At 36.7% G+C, this 19,609-nt stretch overlaps 1 protein-coding gene and 1 long non-coding RNA gene across 5 annotated transcripts in view; both read right to left on the bottom strand.

Moving 5' to 3' along the window:
• LOC128016751 (RNA-binding protein 33-like) overlaps positions 1–8,994 on the bottom strand; it is a 42,352-nt gene extending 33,358 nt beyond the window's left edge. For 2 of the 4 annotated variants that reach the window (XM_052601525.1, XM_052601527.1), the window contains exons 1-7: positions 8,823–8,994; positions 7,481–7,559; positions 7,133–7,184; positions 5,336–5,409; positions 4,170–4,446; positions 699–791; positions 424–610 (exon numbers count right to left, since the gene is read on the bottom strand). In XM_052601525.1, the coding sequence (XP_052457485.1) occupies positions 424–610; positions 699–791; positions 4,170–4,446; positions 5,336–5,409; positions 7,133–7,184; positions 7,481–7,559; positions 8,823–8,841 (781 nt within the window). In that variant the 5' untranslated portion in view covers positions 8,842–8,994. The remainder of the gene's footprint in view (positions 1–423; positions 611–698; positions 792–4,169; positions 4,447–5,335; positions 5,410–7,132; positions 7,185–7,480; positions 7,560–8,822) is intronic. The other 2 variants (XM_052601524.1, XM_052601526.1) reach the window with 1 other exon arrangement.
• A 2,497-nt stretch (positions 8,995–11,491) lies between these two features.
• On the bottom strand, positions 11,492–12,215 carry LOC128016765 (uncharacterized). The gene is made up of 2 exons (XR_008184282.1): positions 12,121–12,215; positions 11,492–12,031 (listed from the first exon to the last, which is right to left on the bottom strand). It is a non-coding gene; the product is annotated as an uncharacterized LOC128016765 (long non-coding RNA).
• Between the last annotated feature and the right edge of the window lie 7,394 nt (positions 12,216–19,609).

Genomic DNA, 19,609 nt, shown 5'->3' with positions numbered 1-19,609 from the left:
TTTCTTAGGTAGGCGTGACGTAAAAATCATCATTGAAGAGTGTGTGCGGAGGCTTTGAGGCACCGTGTGCCTCCCATTTTTTGTCAGTAGGCTTCAAAAGCACCATTGCATATGTGCAGGCTGTGTGAAGAAGCCCGTTGCTACTCGAACCTGTGCAATCAGTCAAAACAATATAAAGACAGCCACATGTGCAATAATTCTGGGCAATTGTTTGTTCACATTTCGGAGCAGACTATCAGCGTACGCTTTCAGTAGTATAAATACAAGCTGTCCACATCCATGCTGCTCATGCGGAAAGTATAACACAGGCTTCACTCTTGTAAATGCTGAAAAAAGCTTACGTCACCATGAGAAACAATTACTGTCCAAATATTTGTATACCTATAACAGTACAAAAAGGTGCTTCATTTGTTTGTAACTAACCTAATGTATCTGGGATGTTCCTTCTTTTACTGGTAGCATCAGAGAGTCTGACCACGGTGTCATTTTTGCGCTCTGTCTTAAACCGCAGACGGCCGGATTCTTCAACATCCTCCTCCTCCTCGTCGGACTCCTCTTTTACATCAGTCTCTAGCTCAGCCTCAGCTTCTGGATCGTTTTCATTCTCCATCTGAAACATAGAGAATATATTTATCATCAGACTCACGCTGTGTGACTTTAAACATCTCCATGAAAGACAGGAATTCTAATTCTTTGACCTGAGAGCCATCCTGCTCCTCAGTTTCCTCCTCCTCAGCCACTTCTTGCTGGTCAGTCTGCTCTTCACTATACTCAGTCGGGTATTCATCCACCTGTGAAGAACAACCAAATCTTTACTTTATTCATTGGAAATTCAAGCAGGACTTGAACATCAGGGCTAAACTGATCTCTTGTCCTTCGTTCGCTGAAACACCTGCTGTGGAGCGTGTCACAGGTCGGCACTACCAGGACCTGTTCAATGGCAAAAACAACAATGATGAAGATAAAACATTAGAAGGAAGCAGAATCACTTCTGAATGAAAAAGGTTAATGCCACATCTGAGAAAGAGGCCAGAAAGGCCCCGGTGTAGCATTCGAAAGTTGGGGAGGGGAGGGAAAGGGAGGGGCGCACTGAAGTGGAGTCTTTCTAAATTAGCATAACAGTAGGAGCCCAGTCTCATTACTATGCCCCATTACTATTCCTGCTGCTATTTGAAATTCAATGAGATGTAAATGTTTGACATGATACACAGAGAATGGGAGATAAACATGCACACGGCTCAGTGGTGGTGAAAATATCATTGACTGTGTTGTCTTTACACACCAACACACACACACACACACACACACACACACACACACACATATATATATATATATATATATATATATATATAAACAGACGCAAAGAAAGCTCTGGTGCACACATAGCTCACTGACAGGGAAAATATCATCATCTGATTCGGAGCAAATCCTCATACACGCTTAAGCACAGAATGTACAAAAGCATCCAAAGAGATGGGCGCACACTTCTGCTGACTACCTTGCTGAATCTCACGTCCTCTGCCACAGATCTTGTCCCTCTGCACACGGTCCTTTCTCTGCTTCTATAGCCACAACAGGTCTGGTCTCCATTCCCCACTATACCTACAGGTCCTGTTTCTGTCCATCTGTTAAAGCCTACCGGCCCACTAGCCCATTCCCTCCGCTGAAGTCCACATTTTACTCCTTATATTGAGATCTTATTTTGGCTGTGGGTAATCTGAATGTTACACTTAGGCAGTGTTGTGCTTGAACGCGTTCATTGAACGATAGTTCATGAACTCGTTCATATTTTGGGCGAACGTGAACTGAACGTGCTGTATTACTGCCTGATGAACGTTACTGTCAACTCGTTCATTCTGGTGTCTGTGAACGGCACGCTAGAAACCCGGCTAAAACACACCGTAAACGGGTCTTAATATGTAGCGGAAAAACACCCAGTCTGGCAACACCAGCCACCAGTGTCGCACCGCCGTCTGCGCATGAGTGACGCATCATCAAAAAAAAAAAAAGCATGGAGGCGACAGCAGCATGTAGCAAGAAGGCGTATGATCATTTAAAATAATTTTATGATGTTTATGACAAGGTCGGTGAGAATGGGAGACAAAGCATTAAAGCAAAAATGGGGAAATGCTGTACCCTCAATGCTAATGTAAACCCTGGTTGGATAAGGATTCAAAATTGGATATGAAGATGAAATCTGACGCATAGCTTCATTGTTAAAACTGATAAAATAATTGCTGTCTTTGATTCTATATGGGCTGTTGCAATAATTTTTAAAAATAATAGCTCGCAGCGACATATGGAAAAAAAGAACTATGACTAGTTCATTCTGTGAACTTAGTTAAAAATTTTGTAGTTTGAACTATGAACTGAACTAGTTCATTTTAAAATTTGTAAATTGAACTTTGAACTAGTTCATGTAGAAAGTGAACTTTCCCAACACTGCACTTGGGGATGCACCGGCAACTGAAATTGTTCAGCCAGAAACATCAACAACAACAAAAATTTTGTTCGGCCGAAATTTCTAATCGTAAACACAGCCATGTTGAAGCCTGCAGTAAATGTTTTGCATTGTTATGGCAGTCCACTCTGCTTATTGTTTTTCGAGAATGTTGCACTCCTGTTTGTCATTGTGCATGAAACCTAACGCCAATAAATCATCAGATTTACCAATATATTGAATCTTTACATTCATCTTGCCTGTTGTCCGTGGATTTACCTATATTTGGTGTTATTTGCCGTATAAAATGTATTTAGACATGTAAAAATTTTTTACAATTGATTCAATGAACACTTGTCTCTGAAATCAAACAGGAACAATCCAAGAAAGCAAAGTAAACGGTCTCTCATTTGTAGGTTGGATTGACACCTAGCGGTGGATGCAAGTAAAACAGTATAACAGTACATCATTTTTTTTCTTCTCACCTGAAATTCATGCAATAAACATTTTTTTTAAAAGATTTCAATTTGTTTGTAGTCTATATTGCCTGCATCAAAATGAGGTTTGCAATTATGCGCCCGAAGGCACGGGTTGAAGACCCAGCCGGTGATGTCACAATATGCTAATTTGTTTACATTTATACCTACGTAATCACCATCACCAAAATTTACTTTTTCTTTTACATTGAAACTTGAATTTTTTTTTTATAAATATATATATATATATATATATAGAGAGAGAGAGATAGAGAGAGAGAGACCTACCCACAGACCCCCTTTTTTTTTTTTACTGTTACTGCAAACCAAAATATTTTTAAGGATGGCCTAACTCTGGATAACAGTGAACAAAGATGCTAAGCACCAGCAGCTAAGCGACCTTGTAAACAGAGATATCACACGCTCAAGCAGCGTTTAAGCAATGACAATATTCTTCAAGAGTGCTACAAACAGCTGGCAAAGATAGTTTTTCACCTATGTATGTACAACAAAATACTCTCCCATGACAGTTGACAGACATTTGGGATTGAATAAGCAACCTCCAATGTCTCGTTTTCCTCTTTTCATATTACTAACTTTCTCTGATGTCCGATACATCAATAAATTATCATTTTCAGTAGGATGTTTGAGTAGATTTTCAATGAATTTGTTCCCAAAACTGATCTGAATGATTCATGAAGTTGATTTGGGTCTCAAATTCTCATGCGACATGCAATTCTCATATTTGAGGGAACTGTCCTATTAATACATTCATAAATTCATAAATGCATACAGAAAGGACACAACTCATCAATCAGGCTCCGGTGTCATCCTTGATAAAAACTACATTAAAGGTGGTCAATAACCTTTTCACCTACAGCCAACTTTATCAGATCCTGTCTGAGTCCTCTTCCTATTAGCCATCATGGATTGGCAGGACATCTGCTGAACAAAGACTGTGAAAAGAGTCTCGCCCTGAACAAAACCTTGAAGCCTGAGGGTCACAAAGCACGAGGTGTCAGGCTGCAGACATGGAGGAAATGTGGTGGGGGATTATGGATAGGGCTGACATGATAACCACAATATTGTAATATCACGATACTGACAAGCCAACCACAGACTATGACAAGCAACCGCGATGTTCTGCACTTGATAAGCCCTTCAAAATCAACTTAAAGGGAAATTTCTTCACCACAACAGACAGAGGGAGTGTGTGCAAGCAATAGATAGCAAGAGAAAGTGTTACTTACTTGAAAATCATCATCCAGTGGCTTGTCAATCTGTAGGTCCAACACTTCATCTTGAAATTCATCACAATTCAAGTCTCCTGGGTATTCCACCTCTTCATGCTCTCCTTGGTACACATCTCCCTCATATTCCTCACCCTGAGAGAAACCCGGTTGGCCCCCTTCTGTCTCTTCATAGGTGTATTCAGTGTATCCACCTCCGTCAGGGTCTTCATCGTGAAGATGACCAGACGTGCCCAGACTCAGTGTGGCATTTAAGCTCACAACGTCACCCTGACCACTGGATCACGGATACAAAGACATCAACAGACAAGCATGTGTTAAGCTCTGGACAATAAAGTGAAGCCCTTCGGTTACCACAATTACTATATTAGAGATGAAGAGAAGCATGTCACCTAAAATTGTTAATGATTCAATTTGTTAACTTTATTTTTTTATTATTGCAAAAAAGAAAGCTGTTTGATTAAGGCAGAGGTCAAAGTTAGGTCAATGTCATCTCTAATTAGGTTCTGGATGAACTATTGATTTTAGAGCACACATAAATGTATTTTTTTTTGCTTTGCATACATTATGGAGTGAGGGCAATTTTTACCCTACAAATTGAAAAGTGAACAGTTTTGGTAATGTGACATTTTATATTAATTTTTCAAATGCACTCATAACAGACCCAGCAGAAAAGACAAGTCGTTAAGTCGTAATTTTTGTTATTTTTGGACCAAAATGTATTTTCAATGCTTCAACTAATTCAAAATGACCCTCTGATGTCACATGGACTACTTTGAAGATGTTTTTCTTAGCTTTCTGGACATGGACAGTATACCGTACACACAGCTTCAATTGAGGGACTGAGAGCTCTCTGACTAAATCTAAAATATCTTAAACTGTGTTCTGAAGATGAACGGAGGACTTATGGGTTTGGAACGACATGAGGGTGAGTTATAAATGACAATTTTCCTTTTTGGGTGAACTAAACCCTTTAAACCAATTGCAATTTTATCATATTAGAAGATTTTATAATTTAGTGATTTGTCAATTAACCTCAAAGAAAAGACCATTTCGAACATGTTTACACTGATATGAGTGCCATATTGTATAATTCACTTACGTCTCTTGTAAACATCAGTTTGTGTTTTTGAACAAAATGTTATTTGTAGGCTTTGTTATGGTACCTTGCATTTTGGTCTTCTTCATCACTTTGTAACAGGTCATCATTAAGCTCCTCATCTGACAGCTCTGAGGGGTTCTGGGGCGAACAAAAAAAATGAATAATAATAATAATAATAATAATAATACTAGTTTAAAAATCTTCTGCTTAATATGATTGATATTTTGGTGAAAATGTAGTTGGCCTTATAAGTCTTGAACATTAAAGGGTTAGTTCGCCCAAAAATGAAAATTATGTCATTAATAACTCACCCTTATGCTGTTCCAAACATGTAAGACCTCCTTTTATCTTCGGAACACACTTTAAGATATTTTAGATTTAGTCCGAGAGCTCTCAGTCCCTCCATTGAAACTGTGTGCACAGAGGGTCAGCTGGAATTTTTTGAAGCATCGAAAATACATTTTGGTCCAAAAATAGCAAAAACGACGACTTTATTCATCATTGTCTTCTCTTCCGTGTCTGTTGTGAGAGAGAGTTCAAATCAAAGCAGGATATCCGGTTCGCAAACAAATCATTCAGTTCACCAAATCGAACTGAGTCGTTTTAAACGATTCGGGTGTCTCATACGCATTAATCCACAAATGACTTAAGCTGTTAACTTTTTTTAATGTGGCTGGCACTCCCTCTGAGTTCAAACAAACCAATATCCCGGAGTAATTCATTTACTCCAACAGTACACTAACTGAACTGCTGTGATGAACACCGAGCCGAGCCAGATAACGAACAATAGACTGACTCGTTCACGAGTGAAGAACCAGTTGCATCGGTGTTCGGATCACCAGTAGTTCTTTCGGACAGTTCGACTCAATAAACCGGTTGAAGAAAACGGTTCACCGGTTCTTTTGCGCTCGACGTAATGGCGTCATTTGCGATGATTGCCCTTGATTCAAGCCTTCGGTTTACCCGCACCCATAACACTAGCACAGAATCAGTTCAGAATCAATCACCAAAAGAATCAGTTCAGTTCAGACGCCCTGTGTGTCGGTCTGCTTCACGCTGAATCACACATGCGCAGTATCATCAGCTCCTCGGTTCACGAATTGGACGCGTCTGACAGAAACGGTTCTTGACTCGTGAACGAGTCAATGTTTTGTTTGTTATCTGGCTCGGCTCGATGTTCTTCTTCAGTTCTCTCTTCACAGCAGTTCAGTCAGTGTACTGTTGGAGTAAATGAATTACTCAGGGATATTGGTTTGTTTTAACTCAGAGGGAGTGTCAGCCACATTAAAAAAAGTTAACAGCTTAAGTCATTTGTGGATTAATGCGCATTAGAGACGCGAACCGTTTAAAACGATTCAGTTCGATTTGTTGGACTGAATGAATCGTTCGCGAACCGGATATCCAGACTGCTTTGTTTTGAACTCTCTCTCACAACAGACACGGAAGAGAAGACAATGATGAATAAAGTCGTCGTTTTTGCTATTTTTGGACCAAAATGTATTTTCGATGCTTCAAAAAATTCTAACTGACCCTCTGATGTCACATGGACTACTTTGATGATGTTTTTCTTACCTTTCTGGACATGGACAGTATACCGTACACACAGCTTCAATGGAGGGACTGAGAGCTCTCGGACTAAATCTAAAATATCTTAAAGTGTGTTCCGAAGATAAAAGGAGGCCTTACATGTTTGGAACAGCATAAGGGTGAGTTATTAATGACATAATTTTCATTTTTGGGCAAACTAACCCTTTAAGTACACCTGATGGGAATATTTTATATATTCCTATTAGTTAAGATTGCTTATAACCAGTGAAAAATAAGTTCTAGGAGAAACTGGCAATGATCGAAATCACTTTACCTTTTTTGATGACAGCCAATCTTCTTCAAGTAAGTCTCCCTCCTCCAAATCACTGTCAATTGATACATTTATGATTAAAAAAAATATGGTGCTTTCACAATAAATTTTTAAAAGCCTGACACCATTTCAGCAGAGCAAAGCAACATATTAAAGCAACAACTTCATTTGCTTTGCAAAAACCACAGCCCACGGCAACCAATACACTCTATATCTATGCTGGTGAAAATTATTGTGTATGCCATGAAAGACTTTTGCTGGAACGCTAGGAGTGTTTCTGGGAAACTGTTGCTCTCTTTATTAGTCTTTTTCATTCTGCTTAATAGCAGCAGTTAGACAGTGAAGACTTACCTTTCCAAGTCATCATCATCTCCTCTCCGTCTTCTTGACCTTTCAGCACCAGGCTTATCATATTCATCAAACTCATCATCTACATGCAGAAAAGAGAACGAAACACATTCATCTTACTTTATTACCTTTATATAAAATTATATTTTATGTCTTATGTTTACATTTTTGTATATGCTCAGCCCTAGTCTCCAACAGCAAGATTTTTTGCTTGAGATGTTCAGGTTCAAGATTCTGCAGTGGCACAATTTTCCCTTTGAAGCAAATTTAGTAGTCTTTGAAGAATGTCTCTAATCTTAAGGGGACAGTTTATCCAAGATCGAAAAATCCTGTGATCATTTAATTTCCCTCATTTGATTCCAAATCCATATGGCTTGTCTTTTGCACAAAAGAAGACATTTTGAAGAACGATGGGAACCAAACAGTGCGCTGACCACTCTTACCCCTATTGTATAAATGGAAAACAAAGAGAATCTTCTTCAAATATCTTCTTTTATGTTTCACAGAAGAAAGTAGGTCACAGAGGTTTGGACTGGCATGAGGCCGAGTAACTAACCAGTGCATATGTCTTTTGGAAGTAGCCACTGGAAGACTGTACCAAGTGCAGTTCTTGACATATTTACTTTCTAAGCAGTTCAAGTACCCATTTACAACATAAATATGTTCACTGGAAAGCACGTTCCCATTAGCATGTTATCCAAATCAAATTCTGAACTTGAAAACAGCATTAAAACCTGATCTGCCTCTGTACAGCTTGACAGTGATTTACTGTACGAATGACATGTTGAAGGGATTTACAGGAACCGGTCTTGATCTCTGTAATAAACCGCTACAACACACACTTGACATAACATCACGCCTACATTTAACACACAAAAACGTACTTGCTACTACGGAATGGAAAAAAAACAGCCACCTATTGATTTGTGTCTCTGGCCTTGATAAAACAAGTCTTGCTGTCTGTCGAGGCAGCGGTACAGATGCTTACATAACCTTACAGACTTCAACCTCATTCTTCATCCACCATTTATGTGTCAAAATCACTATCCAAGTATAACTCATTCAGTATGTAAACACACGGGCTGCGCACTCATTGCAACCCTTCAGCTAACGTTAACAACCGAGAATGAGTAAATATGTAAACGCACGCCGGCTAATAACTCACGATCATCAATATAACAAACCATAGAAACAAAAAACATAGTCGTGGCATTAAGTAAACCCTGTTCAATCTACAAACAAACAGCAGATCTCAGAAGCTCAGCAGATAATGAAACAAAAGCAGCTAACTCGTTAGCACTAGCTGGGAGCTAAACTAAGTGTAATTGAATGCTGCATATCATACCCCCGCCACTGGTCGCCATAACCCAAGATTGTGTGTTATCTTGGAGACTCTTGTATCTCTACACCGTCGATGAGTGCATTGAGACTGGTTTAAGTGCAGAGCTTTAGGCCGTTAGCTTAGCGTGAAATCTCCTCAGTCTGAGCTCTGAAAACATCTGCACGAGCCGCGCTGCATCATGGGTATGACGCCGCAAGAGGAGGGATGTGAGGGATGTGCGTAACTGTACAGACTTGGATTATTATTTCGCTTTACTGTATAATCCAAAAACAGACTTGGGTGTGGCGTGACAGAAATTTGCTTTTAAATTCTAATATGCGTATCTGTTTCCATCTTAAAGCCGATGAGCCAATTTCATTTTATTTGTATAGCGCTATTTAGCCTACAATAATTGAATGATTCGGAAATGCATTTTCCCTTAACATTCTCCATCAGAGCTTGGCTTGTTGATTGATGGTTGTTCAGGGGGTCAGAGTGGAGAGTGGGTCTAGGTTATAGATACAGTAGACTGAGGTGATGAATGTGTCAAGTAAGATAAGATCAAGCAGCTGTTCATAGAATTTATTTTTCTTACTGCATGGTGATTAATTCAGTTGCAGTACACATTTTCATAACATCATTTCAAGCTTTCTAAGTTAGACAAACTCTTCATTCAACAGAAACACTATGAGGTAATTGCATTTTTAGACTATAAGTGTATTTACAGAACGTGTGTGGTGTGCAAGTGATTGTATTTAACAGTAGCTGCATTTAGGCCTAATGTATTTATTTATTTATTTCCGTAAAGTGGGTATTAATTTTTCACTAAACTCATTGTTTTATATATTTTCTATAACCTTTAGCACTGGCAGAATCATTTTTTTGTTGTCAATAATACAGAGCATTCTATATTTTTTAATGTTTGTACATGTACTGCTAAAAATTATTTTGTGGTGAAGTAAATAATGCAGAAAAACAAATGTAATTTCTGCATTAAATAATTTAGTTCAGGCAAGAATAAAAAAAAATGAAAAAAGTAATGTTAGTATATGAGTTTATAAGTATATATATTATTTTTACAGAGATTTTTAAAGTAAATATCAAAGTCATTATCCTGTTGTTCCAATCATGCACTTAGGATAAAATAATAAATACGGTAAGATCTTTTTTTTTCTTTTTTGGCTGTTTTCGAGATGTATTTACACTGTTTTGTGTTTTATGGTTGCTTTTACTGTTAGGTTTAATAACTTGCTGTTTTGTGACATCTAGAGGTCATTTTCTTCTCAAAATGATCCATTCATACTCAAACAATATTCACTGATTGTTACCATCATTGTGTATCGTGCCAAGTACTGGGGTCTTTGTGTTCCTTAGGTTAATAGCTACATTCCGTCAACATGTTACTTTGAAAAGATTAAGGAGCAGTCTACTAGTTTACGTACATGTGTGTAAGTAAACCACATGCTTTAATGGCATTTTCAGTGCTTTGTTTTTAGAGTAAAGTTTACAAACCGTGACTGAGTTGTCTACTTCAGTATTGCAGGGCAAATTTAAGTAGACATTACTCATCAAACTCTAATTGGCCATGTTAAATTTACTTATTCCTTTTGCTTGTTTTAATTTATATAACTTAGTTAAGTATATTTTACTTAATTCCATAGCCTACTTTAATTTTACTTTACAAAAAGATACATGCAAAAACGTGCAAAACAAAATATAAGTTAATTTTAGCTACTTTTTTTTCCAGTGATATGATTGTTAATTAGGTCAAATTAATTTCTCTAATTAATTTTACTAGTTAGAGTTTGGAAAGAATTAACTTAGAAAAAAAGTCAATTTAGTAAGTATGAGATGTTTCAATGTGATCGATGTTTTAAATGCTCAAGTTACACCATCATATTAATATAACTGATTTTTAATTTATAACTGAAAATTATTATTAAGCTAAACGTTTTTTTCCATGTGAGGTTAGGTCACATGTAAAAGGTTCTATCATATATATATATATATATATATATATATATATATATATATATATATATATATATATATATATATATAATTTATTTATTTTTTATATATAATTAATATTTATAATGCAGGAAAAATTATTAATTAAAACTGATATTTCTAACTGAAAATTATTATTAAGCTAGAAGTTTATATATGTATAGATATATATATATATATATATATATATATATATATATATATATATATGTGTGTGTGTGTGTGTGTCATAAGTGTAAGGTTAGGGCATGAAGTTTATATTGGGAAATAATTTACTGCATGTGTGACTTCTGTCCATATCTTCAAGCGGCTGGATGATAAATCTGATTCATCCCCACCTTCTTTGACTGCATTTCCGAAATATTATTTTCTCTCTGCATCCATCTGTGGAGTCATTCAGAGGTTATCATTTTTGGGCCGTTGTTATTGGATATTGTGCTCCAGTTCGGGACGCCATTGGTCTGGTGCTTGTCAGTCTGTGGCGCGCCGATGCTCGTGAACGCGCCGCGCAGACAGTGCACGACACGCGAGTGGCCAGAGAGTGTCTGGAGTCTGTCTGAAACTGATAAAAATGGTGATGGAGTTCATCCAGTCTCGCTCACAGTCATTAGAAAAACAAAGGGAGACAGAGCGGAATTATACAATCTTTCAACACTGTAGTCCGATCGTAGCTTGATACTAGATTATTTAGCGCATTTCAAAGTTTTATTCCATGTTTTTCACCAGACAGACAGTTCATTAATTCACAGGTAAGATGATCGTGGCGGGGCGCAAATCTTTTTGTCTGGTACAGTCTGCCGTTGGTGATTGTGATGTTCATGGATATATCACTTATGTGTGCGATGTTGCTTCACCATAGTAAACAAGACGGCGCATGTAAACCGCAGATCGGCTGCTGGGTGCTCATTTTAATGTGATTACATGTTACCGCATGTCTTTTGGCGAGATGAAGAAAGAGTTTATCGCGACCATCTCTTCACTCAGACAGATGACGCACCTGTGCTCACGTGAGCACGGTTTCTCATTAACCCCATGAACTCCTGATACCAGAACACCGTGCTGCCGTGTGAACATCAGCCCGTCTGGACTGAAAAACACGCAGCCATTTGCCAAGTCTGCAGCTTTTTATCCGTAATTTGAGGCCCGTCGTTGCGCGTGAGATTTTCGCTTGAGGTGGATGACTGCGTTGTAATTCACCGTGGTTTGGCGTTCAGCCTGGTTTCCTAGTAAAAAAAAAATCGGATTTTAGGTAAAGGTTGGTTAGTCTAATGACAGTACGTAGACTTCAAATGCATTCGGCAAAATTACTGACAAAATAAATAAACAACAAAGCCAAAAGCTCCTCGTCACGCGTGTCGGTGTCGCGGTCTCAGCTCGCAGCTGTCAGTGCAGTTCTGTTGCGCTCTTTCTCCGATGGTCTCGTCCATCAGTGGTTTGTTCCCTAGTATACTGTAAAGCAATGCTTTGACTTAGCCAATTAAAATGTATCATAAGTTCCCAAATAAATATAACTCGTTTATTTTATTCATCCGAGAAATAGAAGTCGGTGGCTAGTTGGCGCAAAGATGAGAGTTCTATTACTAAAAGTTCTATCACAATTCAAAATTGTCCTATTACAATCATTTTAATAACGTTATCGTCATATTTTTGAGCCGTCGGGTTAATAATTGACAGTCAAAATCATAAATCATTAAGGCAAAAAGAAAGCGTAACTATAACTGATATTTACAACTGACCAATGATTATTCAGCTAAAATATATATTTTTTATATGTTCCATAAATGTGAGGTGAGGGCGTGAGGTTTATATTGGGGCATGTTGTTACGTTGTGGAAAATATTACAAATATATACTATTTATAAATTGTAATACTGTTGCTCAGAACAATGTTTTAAGGTTATTGAATGATAACATTTACATGTTTGCTGTTTCAATTCTTATTTGTTTCATAATCATTTTAATTTAGCAGAACAGTCATACTATGTTTTTTAATAACCCATACTGTAATGTGACAACATGCCCTGTAAGGTCAATGTGTGCTAAATATACTGTCTTTTCTTTCTTTTTTCATCGGCAGATAATGGTAAAACAGTAGCTTTTTTATATTGCCAAGACTTTAAGATATGTGCCGAAACATCAGTTGACTGCAGAAAATACTGAGCAATATTCACTGGAGTAAAACTTATAACAACTACTCCCAGTTTTAATAAACGAAAGCATTTATTATGAGGCTTTCAAGTAGGCTATTTTCATTGTATTTTAGTTGTACTATTTTTTCCTTGCTGTATTTAAAAGCTACCAATTGATCCTATGCTATTGTCTTTAGATTAGAAGAACGATTGTTAATCAAAACGCAGTGCACTCATCCCAGGATTCATGTGGTGTGCAGATCAAAACCTTTCAGATTTAGTATGGGCTTCCATGCTGTCTATTGGATTTGTTGTTTCTTCTTTACTTATCTTTACCTTTTATGTTGATCTTGCGATCTGAAGTTGTCGAGTGTTGGGTCAGGTTTCTTCCCCTTAAGTTGTTGTATATCATCCCTTTTTGACCTGTTGTATGTTTGTATTATTCCTGATTTGAAAAGGCACCACGAATCTGTTACCCGTGCGGCATGGCTTTGCATGTTCATGCATTCATAGTTTTAAAGCAGACAGAGACATCTCTCTTTGATATTGATATCAAATAAGCAGTCATAGGACTTAGCTTTCCAGTCATATGCAAAACAAGATGGCTGCTTCACGGGAGGCACAAGGCTATACATTGGTAAATATAGTGGTCCCTTTATATTATGTCGAGTCAGTATAAAGTGTCTTAGTGAAAGAAATTGGGACACAGCACACACAGGATGGTATCATGCCCTGGCCCAGAAGGGTTGTGCAATAAAAAGAAGAAAACAACAACATCTAAGCAAATAAATGTTACAAGTAACAATAATTGAATAGACTTAAATGTAGACTTCAAAAATCCTTGTCTCATTCTCATAGATGCAGATATCTAATTAATTAAGTACATTATCTAAATACAAGGATGTAACAAATAAAAAATATATCATTTTTGAAGGTCACACAAGGTTATGGTGTGAATTTATTTTGAAATTAATATTTTGTAGCAGTAGATGGCCTCTAGTTTTGATAAGTTGTTTATGTATAACTTAATTATTAAAATGAATACACATTATGACACATAAAAATGTATGTTTAAAATATTAAGAATTAGTTATTAGTTATAAATTGAAATTGAAATTGGGCATTGAATGAATCCGATTTTAATAGTAGTGATTTTATTTGTACATCTATATAAGCTTTGAAGATTTTGCCTTTTCATTAACGGTATTTGCTTAATATTATGTAAACGGAGTACTACATTTTGGAGCACATGGTCAATGTAGAATGGTTGTGGCACATATGAGAGTCCTAGAGAGATCCGTTTTCTGTTGGTCGAGTATTTTTGTTGCCTACAATCTAAGCTGCCAATATTTTTTCGGCAATTTGAACAGCTCAGTGCGTGTAGAGGGTGTTCCTTTTTCCTTCTACTTGACCCAGGGTTTTCATTACTGTAATGTTAGATGATATTATAAATGCTCCATTGCACACAGCTGTATATCAGTTCACCTTACAGGCCTATCAGTGTCCAACCTCAGTTCTCCATGTTTCAACTGCTCAGGCTGTGTGTGAAAGTGTGTGTGTGTGTGTGTGCATGTTGGATAAGCTCACAGTCCCGTAAAACATTTGTTTGTAATAATGAGTGGTATTTGAAAATGTAAAAAAAAAACTACTAGTATTTCTATTTGAAGGTGAAGTATTATCAGGCATTTAATGCTTCAAAGTGCTAAACAATGTGTTACATCCATCTGATAAATTGTAAATATATTGCTAAATTTATATTGGATTTTTTTTTTAAATGAATAATAATGGAATAAAAAGTAATAATTTTATTTAATTGTGTGATATCTTTAATGTTAAAATGAATTTTGTTGACTGAACTGTATTTCTGCATTTGGACCGTGAGTGGTATTAGGATTGCTGTTCTTTTGCAATAAATATTTTTTTTTTTTTTTGTAATTCTTTGTATTTGGGCTTTTGTTATTGGCAGTTTCTGATGACCTCTTGGAGCTGTCACAGATTCAGCGACATTTAAAGGTGATACCCGTGTTCTGCGTTTGTGCTGCCGTGTTGATGGTAGGTTTGAAAGGGCATTTCTCCCAGTACTCTGTGAAGCACATTTGGGCATGTCATGGAGAGAGCGGTGGAACGACAGGAATGCAGAGAGGTGTGCATAGGTGCGATTATGAAAGCCTGCAGGCTGATGAGTGTGCATCAGAGAAGCTAATGCTAACCGAAACGAGCCTCTGTTTTTCTTTGTCAGACGTGACGTTTGAAATGTTGCTGAGTAATCGCACTTTCAGCTTGGCACACCAATCATTTCCAGCACTCGCCTCCTATATCAATTTTTAACTGATTTCTTCATTGAACACGACGATTAGACGGGTTGATTAACGGAGAGGTAAAAAAAATTAAAAAACAGACAGTCGGGCATAGAAAAAGCCAAATGTTTGAATATGAAGGTTACAGGGAGACTCTTGAGAGAGAGAGACTCAAAAAGTCATTTTCTGTGACTTCATATGGCTGCAGAAATGTTTTTTTTGTGGAATGAAATCTCTCAAAATGAAGATGGCAGCCATTTTTGTTGTAGTGTCCAACAGCGCCCCCTAGGTCTCTCTGTAACTCTTGTAGAGTGAACTTATGCAGTTTGTGTGTGAAAGAGCAAGGCTTTCACACTCCTGCATTACTTGCATAGATACAATATCACAGCCACTATTGCATTTTAAAGGGACCACTGGCAGGCAGCCAAAACATAGAGCCTCTCTCCTTTTGGTGGCTGCTGTGGCTTGCTTGCTTTCTGCCTTTAACTCATGTCCTCGTGCTGATGGCAGCGTAACGTCTGACTCTTCTCAAAGCTTAACCCAAGTGCTGGAGCGGGACATTGGTTGTATTAGGACAGCTGCCTCCATTTTAGGGAGGAGTTTTGCAGAGGAAGATGGATACCCTTTCCAAACTAGCCGAATTTGCTGCGCGATTCAGTTCTGACCTGAGGCATCGCCTGCACTATTTAGTTATGTTTTGTCATTCGATGTTCATGTGTTACCCGAATGTGGTACATTTTCCTGATATTTGCTTTGATTGCATTTGTTGTGTTAGGAGATAAGATGGAACAATATGAATTGTGCTTTGTCTCGAATTAAAGCAAATGTGCTTTTTATAGCTCTACTTTAGACTTTCCGCATAGCTGTTATTATGACTTTTTTAAAACGCACACAGAAAGATTTCAGTCTTCTTCTTTTTAAATGCATTTCTGGATTTGATATAATTAAAAATCATAAAATCCAAATGAAATGGTGCCTTTAGGCCTTCAGGATTTTACTGGTAAATGATGATGTGCTCTAATCCGCTGTGAAATGTTATTTGTCTTATTTTATTGTATATTACTTAAGCATAACTGTACTGTTATGTTTTTGTTTAGTTTGTTTAGTTTGGCCCTAAAATATATTAAATTACAGATTGCTTTAGCAGGATTCAACCATTTTCCTTTATTTATTTATTTATTGTTTTTGTCCAAAAGTTAAATAATTTGAATTTGAATGTGTCCTTAAAATTATGTATTTATTAAAGCATTCATTTCCAACTCGTTATTCGTTCTCGTGCATTAGAAATAATCTGTTTAATAATTCTTATCTCTGTCATTGCTTAGTATCTCTAAAGATGATTGTTTCATTATGTCAAAGTATTTGTGTTGTAAACTGGACAAATTAAAATATGTGCATATTTTGTGGTAAATGTTCATTGAAGCAAATAAATGTAGTAAAGAACAATATATTTTAAAAAGTATTTTTGCTGTCTTTTTAAAGCATCCCAGTGATTTATAGAAATGTAAAAAAATATAATTTTGTCAGTTTGTGTAAATACAGTAATTATTATTAGTATATTAATGTTAAATGTAATAGAAGCATTTAAAATTGCTTTTATAAATCGGTCATCATCATATTCATAATTTAAATTAAAGTTGGACTGTTTCAGCGGTGTAGAATGAATTATTTTTATTGTTATTATTGTAATAAAAACATTCTTTTAATTGTTTTAATATAACATGTTTTGTATTTGTATTGCTAAAAACATATTTGATTGACTCATGTGATACAAATATGTTATAAACGATTTTTTTGGAGTGTAGAGAGTGTATTAAGCCACAACGGTGCCACTGACTGTGTGTGTGTGTGTGTGTTGGAGGGTGGATTTGTGGCTCAGTGTCTGGGGCTTTATGCTTCAGTATCTGAGGTACACAGTGTTCTGGAAGATTCGGCCTCTTGAGTGACCTGTTGCCCCTGAAATCCTGCTCGTAACTGGACAAGCTTCAAAATGGGATACTTATGAGGACTGTTTTTGTGATTATTAGTATAGTTACTTTACACATTTTAAGTTTGAGCATAATGTTTGTAAAAAAAATATATATATATATTATTATATACTATTATATAATAATAGTTATTTAATACAAATACATTATTTAATACATTAACTTTATTGTCATTTTGGATACTGTGCGATGACAAGAATTCACAAGAACAGTGGAGGGGAAAAGAATTGACTGTTTCAATGCTTTATAGGTTTTAAAAAATGTGTTTAATTAAAGATTTGAAGAAGTTTTTTTTTTTTTTAAAGTAATAAGGTTAAATGTTATGTCCTGCTGCTATGAAAGTCACACATCCTTTTCCTCGGGAATATGCTTACATTTTTACTACCGATTTCAGTTTATTTGTTAGTTCCATGTTTATATATAATGTTTCACTTGTATATCTGCATAATTTTCTACTCTGAAAATATTGACACTATGTACTGTTCCCTAATACTTTTTTTCTCTAAAATATTCACGAGTACTGAAGGTTTTATATTATTCTTTCAAATTTTTTAAGAATTCTTTTATGCCTAAAATCTTTTAAATGACGTTTAGAGAATGCTGTAACAAAGCTGTTCAAATTTAGTGTCTGTTACTGTCGCTGATCCTTTGTAAAAGTTATAGCAGTTGTCTTGAGGATTGACACACGAACATCACGCCATCACGTCAGTCCTTTCATAGCGCTCAGAATGATTTGAGCCGGATAGTAAACTGTAGATTTGATACGCTGGCATTGGTCAGCAATCCACTAATTCAAGGCTATGCCAGATGAAATGCCAGCCATCGCTGAGGGCAGTTCATTTGGTTTCATTTATCAACTCTCCACGTATGATTGGTAAGTCTATGTATTTTACTGATTCAACTCACTTTTCTGTTAACAGAATAGAAGGCCAAAACAAAGAGCTTAGCTTTGTTAGTTGTGAACATTGTATGACTGTTTAAAATGCTGTGTCCTTGTATACTTTTATCCCTCTTTAATGGCTTTTCAAAGTTGCTGATACTATTTTCAAGCGCATTGTATTATGCATTGGGCACACTGGCAGATTTTTTTAACTTTTAAATTTTTTTGCTATTTCGTGATTAAAAAATGTGAAATTGAATAACATTGTTCAGGCTTTTGTGGAACTCGACAACAATTCTTTTCGGCTGAATTGAGCTGCCTTTTTTCATTGCAAACAGTTATATGCATGATGTTATTTGTTATGTTTCACTTTTTATTTATTTATATATTTATTATTTTTGTTATATGCATGTTTCCTAAGCTGTCTGAATGATTTATTACATTCTGAAGAACTAGAAAGAAGGTTTGTTTATTCCTTCCTCCCTAAAGGCATAGTATTTTAATGAAATCTCATCTCTGTCTCTCTCTGACACTCACTCTCACACACACACACACACACACACACTCACTTTTCCTTTTTCAAAGCTGCTGATCACCTTATGGCCTTTTAATTTAGTCTGAACGATGGCGATGAGTCCCCGTATAACACTATTTGACATTATATCACTGAGAAAAACTAACCTCGCCGCTCCACTTCCAGATATGAGTGTGTGTATGTCAAAAATGGCTTCATATGCAAGCAGTGTGTTGTTAAAGGTTTTGGTCTTCTGGTACGGCCATTCTGTTTGACTTTCCCTGTCTTCAGCCGTGGTTGTATATTTTTGCCTAAGTGCTGTTTTGATCGATCTCAAGAGGTGACACAGATTTAACCTTGACCCCCATTTTTATTCTGTCAGGTGTTAAGGCTTTCCAAACAGTCGAAGCTCATTAACAGTTCTAGAGCTAAATTTCATTTTGATGCTGTTCTGCTAAAGCGTGTGTTGATGGGCTGAAAACCAAATAAACCGGTCCCAGTGATTAAAGGCCAAGTGGTTAATCCCAGCAAAGACACCAAATGAACACTGCAACTCTTCGATAAGAAAGAGCCGTGCTTAGGCACGCAAACATCCCAAATATCAATTTCACGTCTGATCTCCCACTGACACGAAATGTGTGAGAGTGCAGGGGCCTTGGCAATAGTGTCCTGTTATTTCCTATCAATTAGCACCTAAAGGGGATTAACCCCTGCAACACAGAGGAAGCTGATAGGATCACTGTTGAATTGCAGGGGTCACCTGCTTCCCTCATTAGTGAGGACCTCTCTCTCTTTCTGTCTGCCTCTCTGTCTGTCATTTTTATATATTCACTACTAGTTTAATAGGGGAAGTAGACTGATATGTTTTTGTGGACATGTTATCATGAATGTGTTTTGCAAGAGGGTTAGATATTGGGTGATTAGTCACGCTGTGTTGTGTTATGCTGCTGTTGTACAGGTGAGAGTGAATCAGCAATGTATTCAGAGTTGACAG

This window comes from Carassius gibelio, chromosome A7, assembly GCF_023724105.1.
Source record: "Carassius gibelio isolate Cgi1373 ecotype wild population from Czech Republic chromosome A7, carGib1.2-hapl.c, whole genome shotgun sequence".
Lineage (NCBI taxonomy): Eukaryota > Metazoa > Chordata > Actinopteri > Cypriniformes > Cyprinidae > Carassius > Carassius gibelio.
The sequence above is the reverse complement of the archived record's forward strand: the minus strand, read 5'-3'. Positions and strand labels throughout refer to the sequence as shown.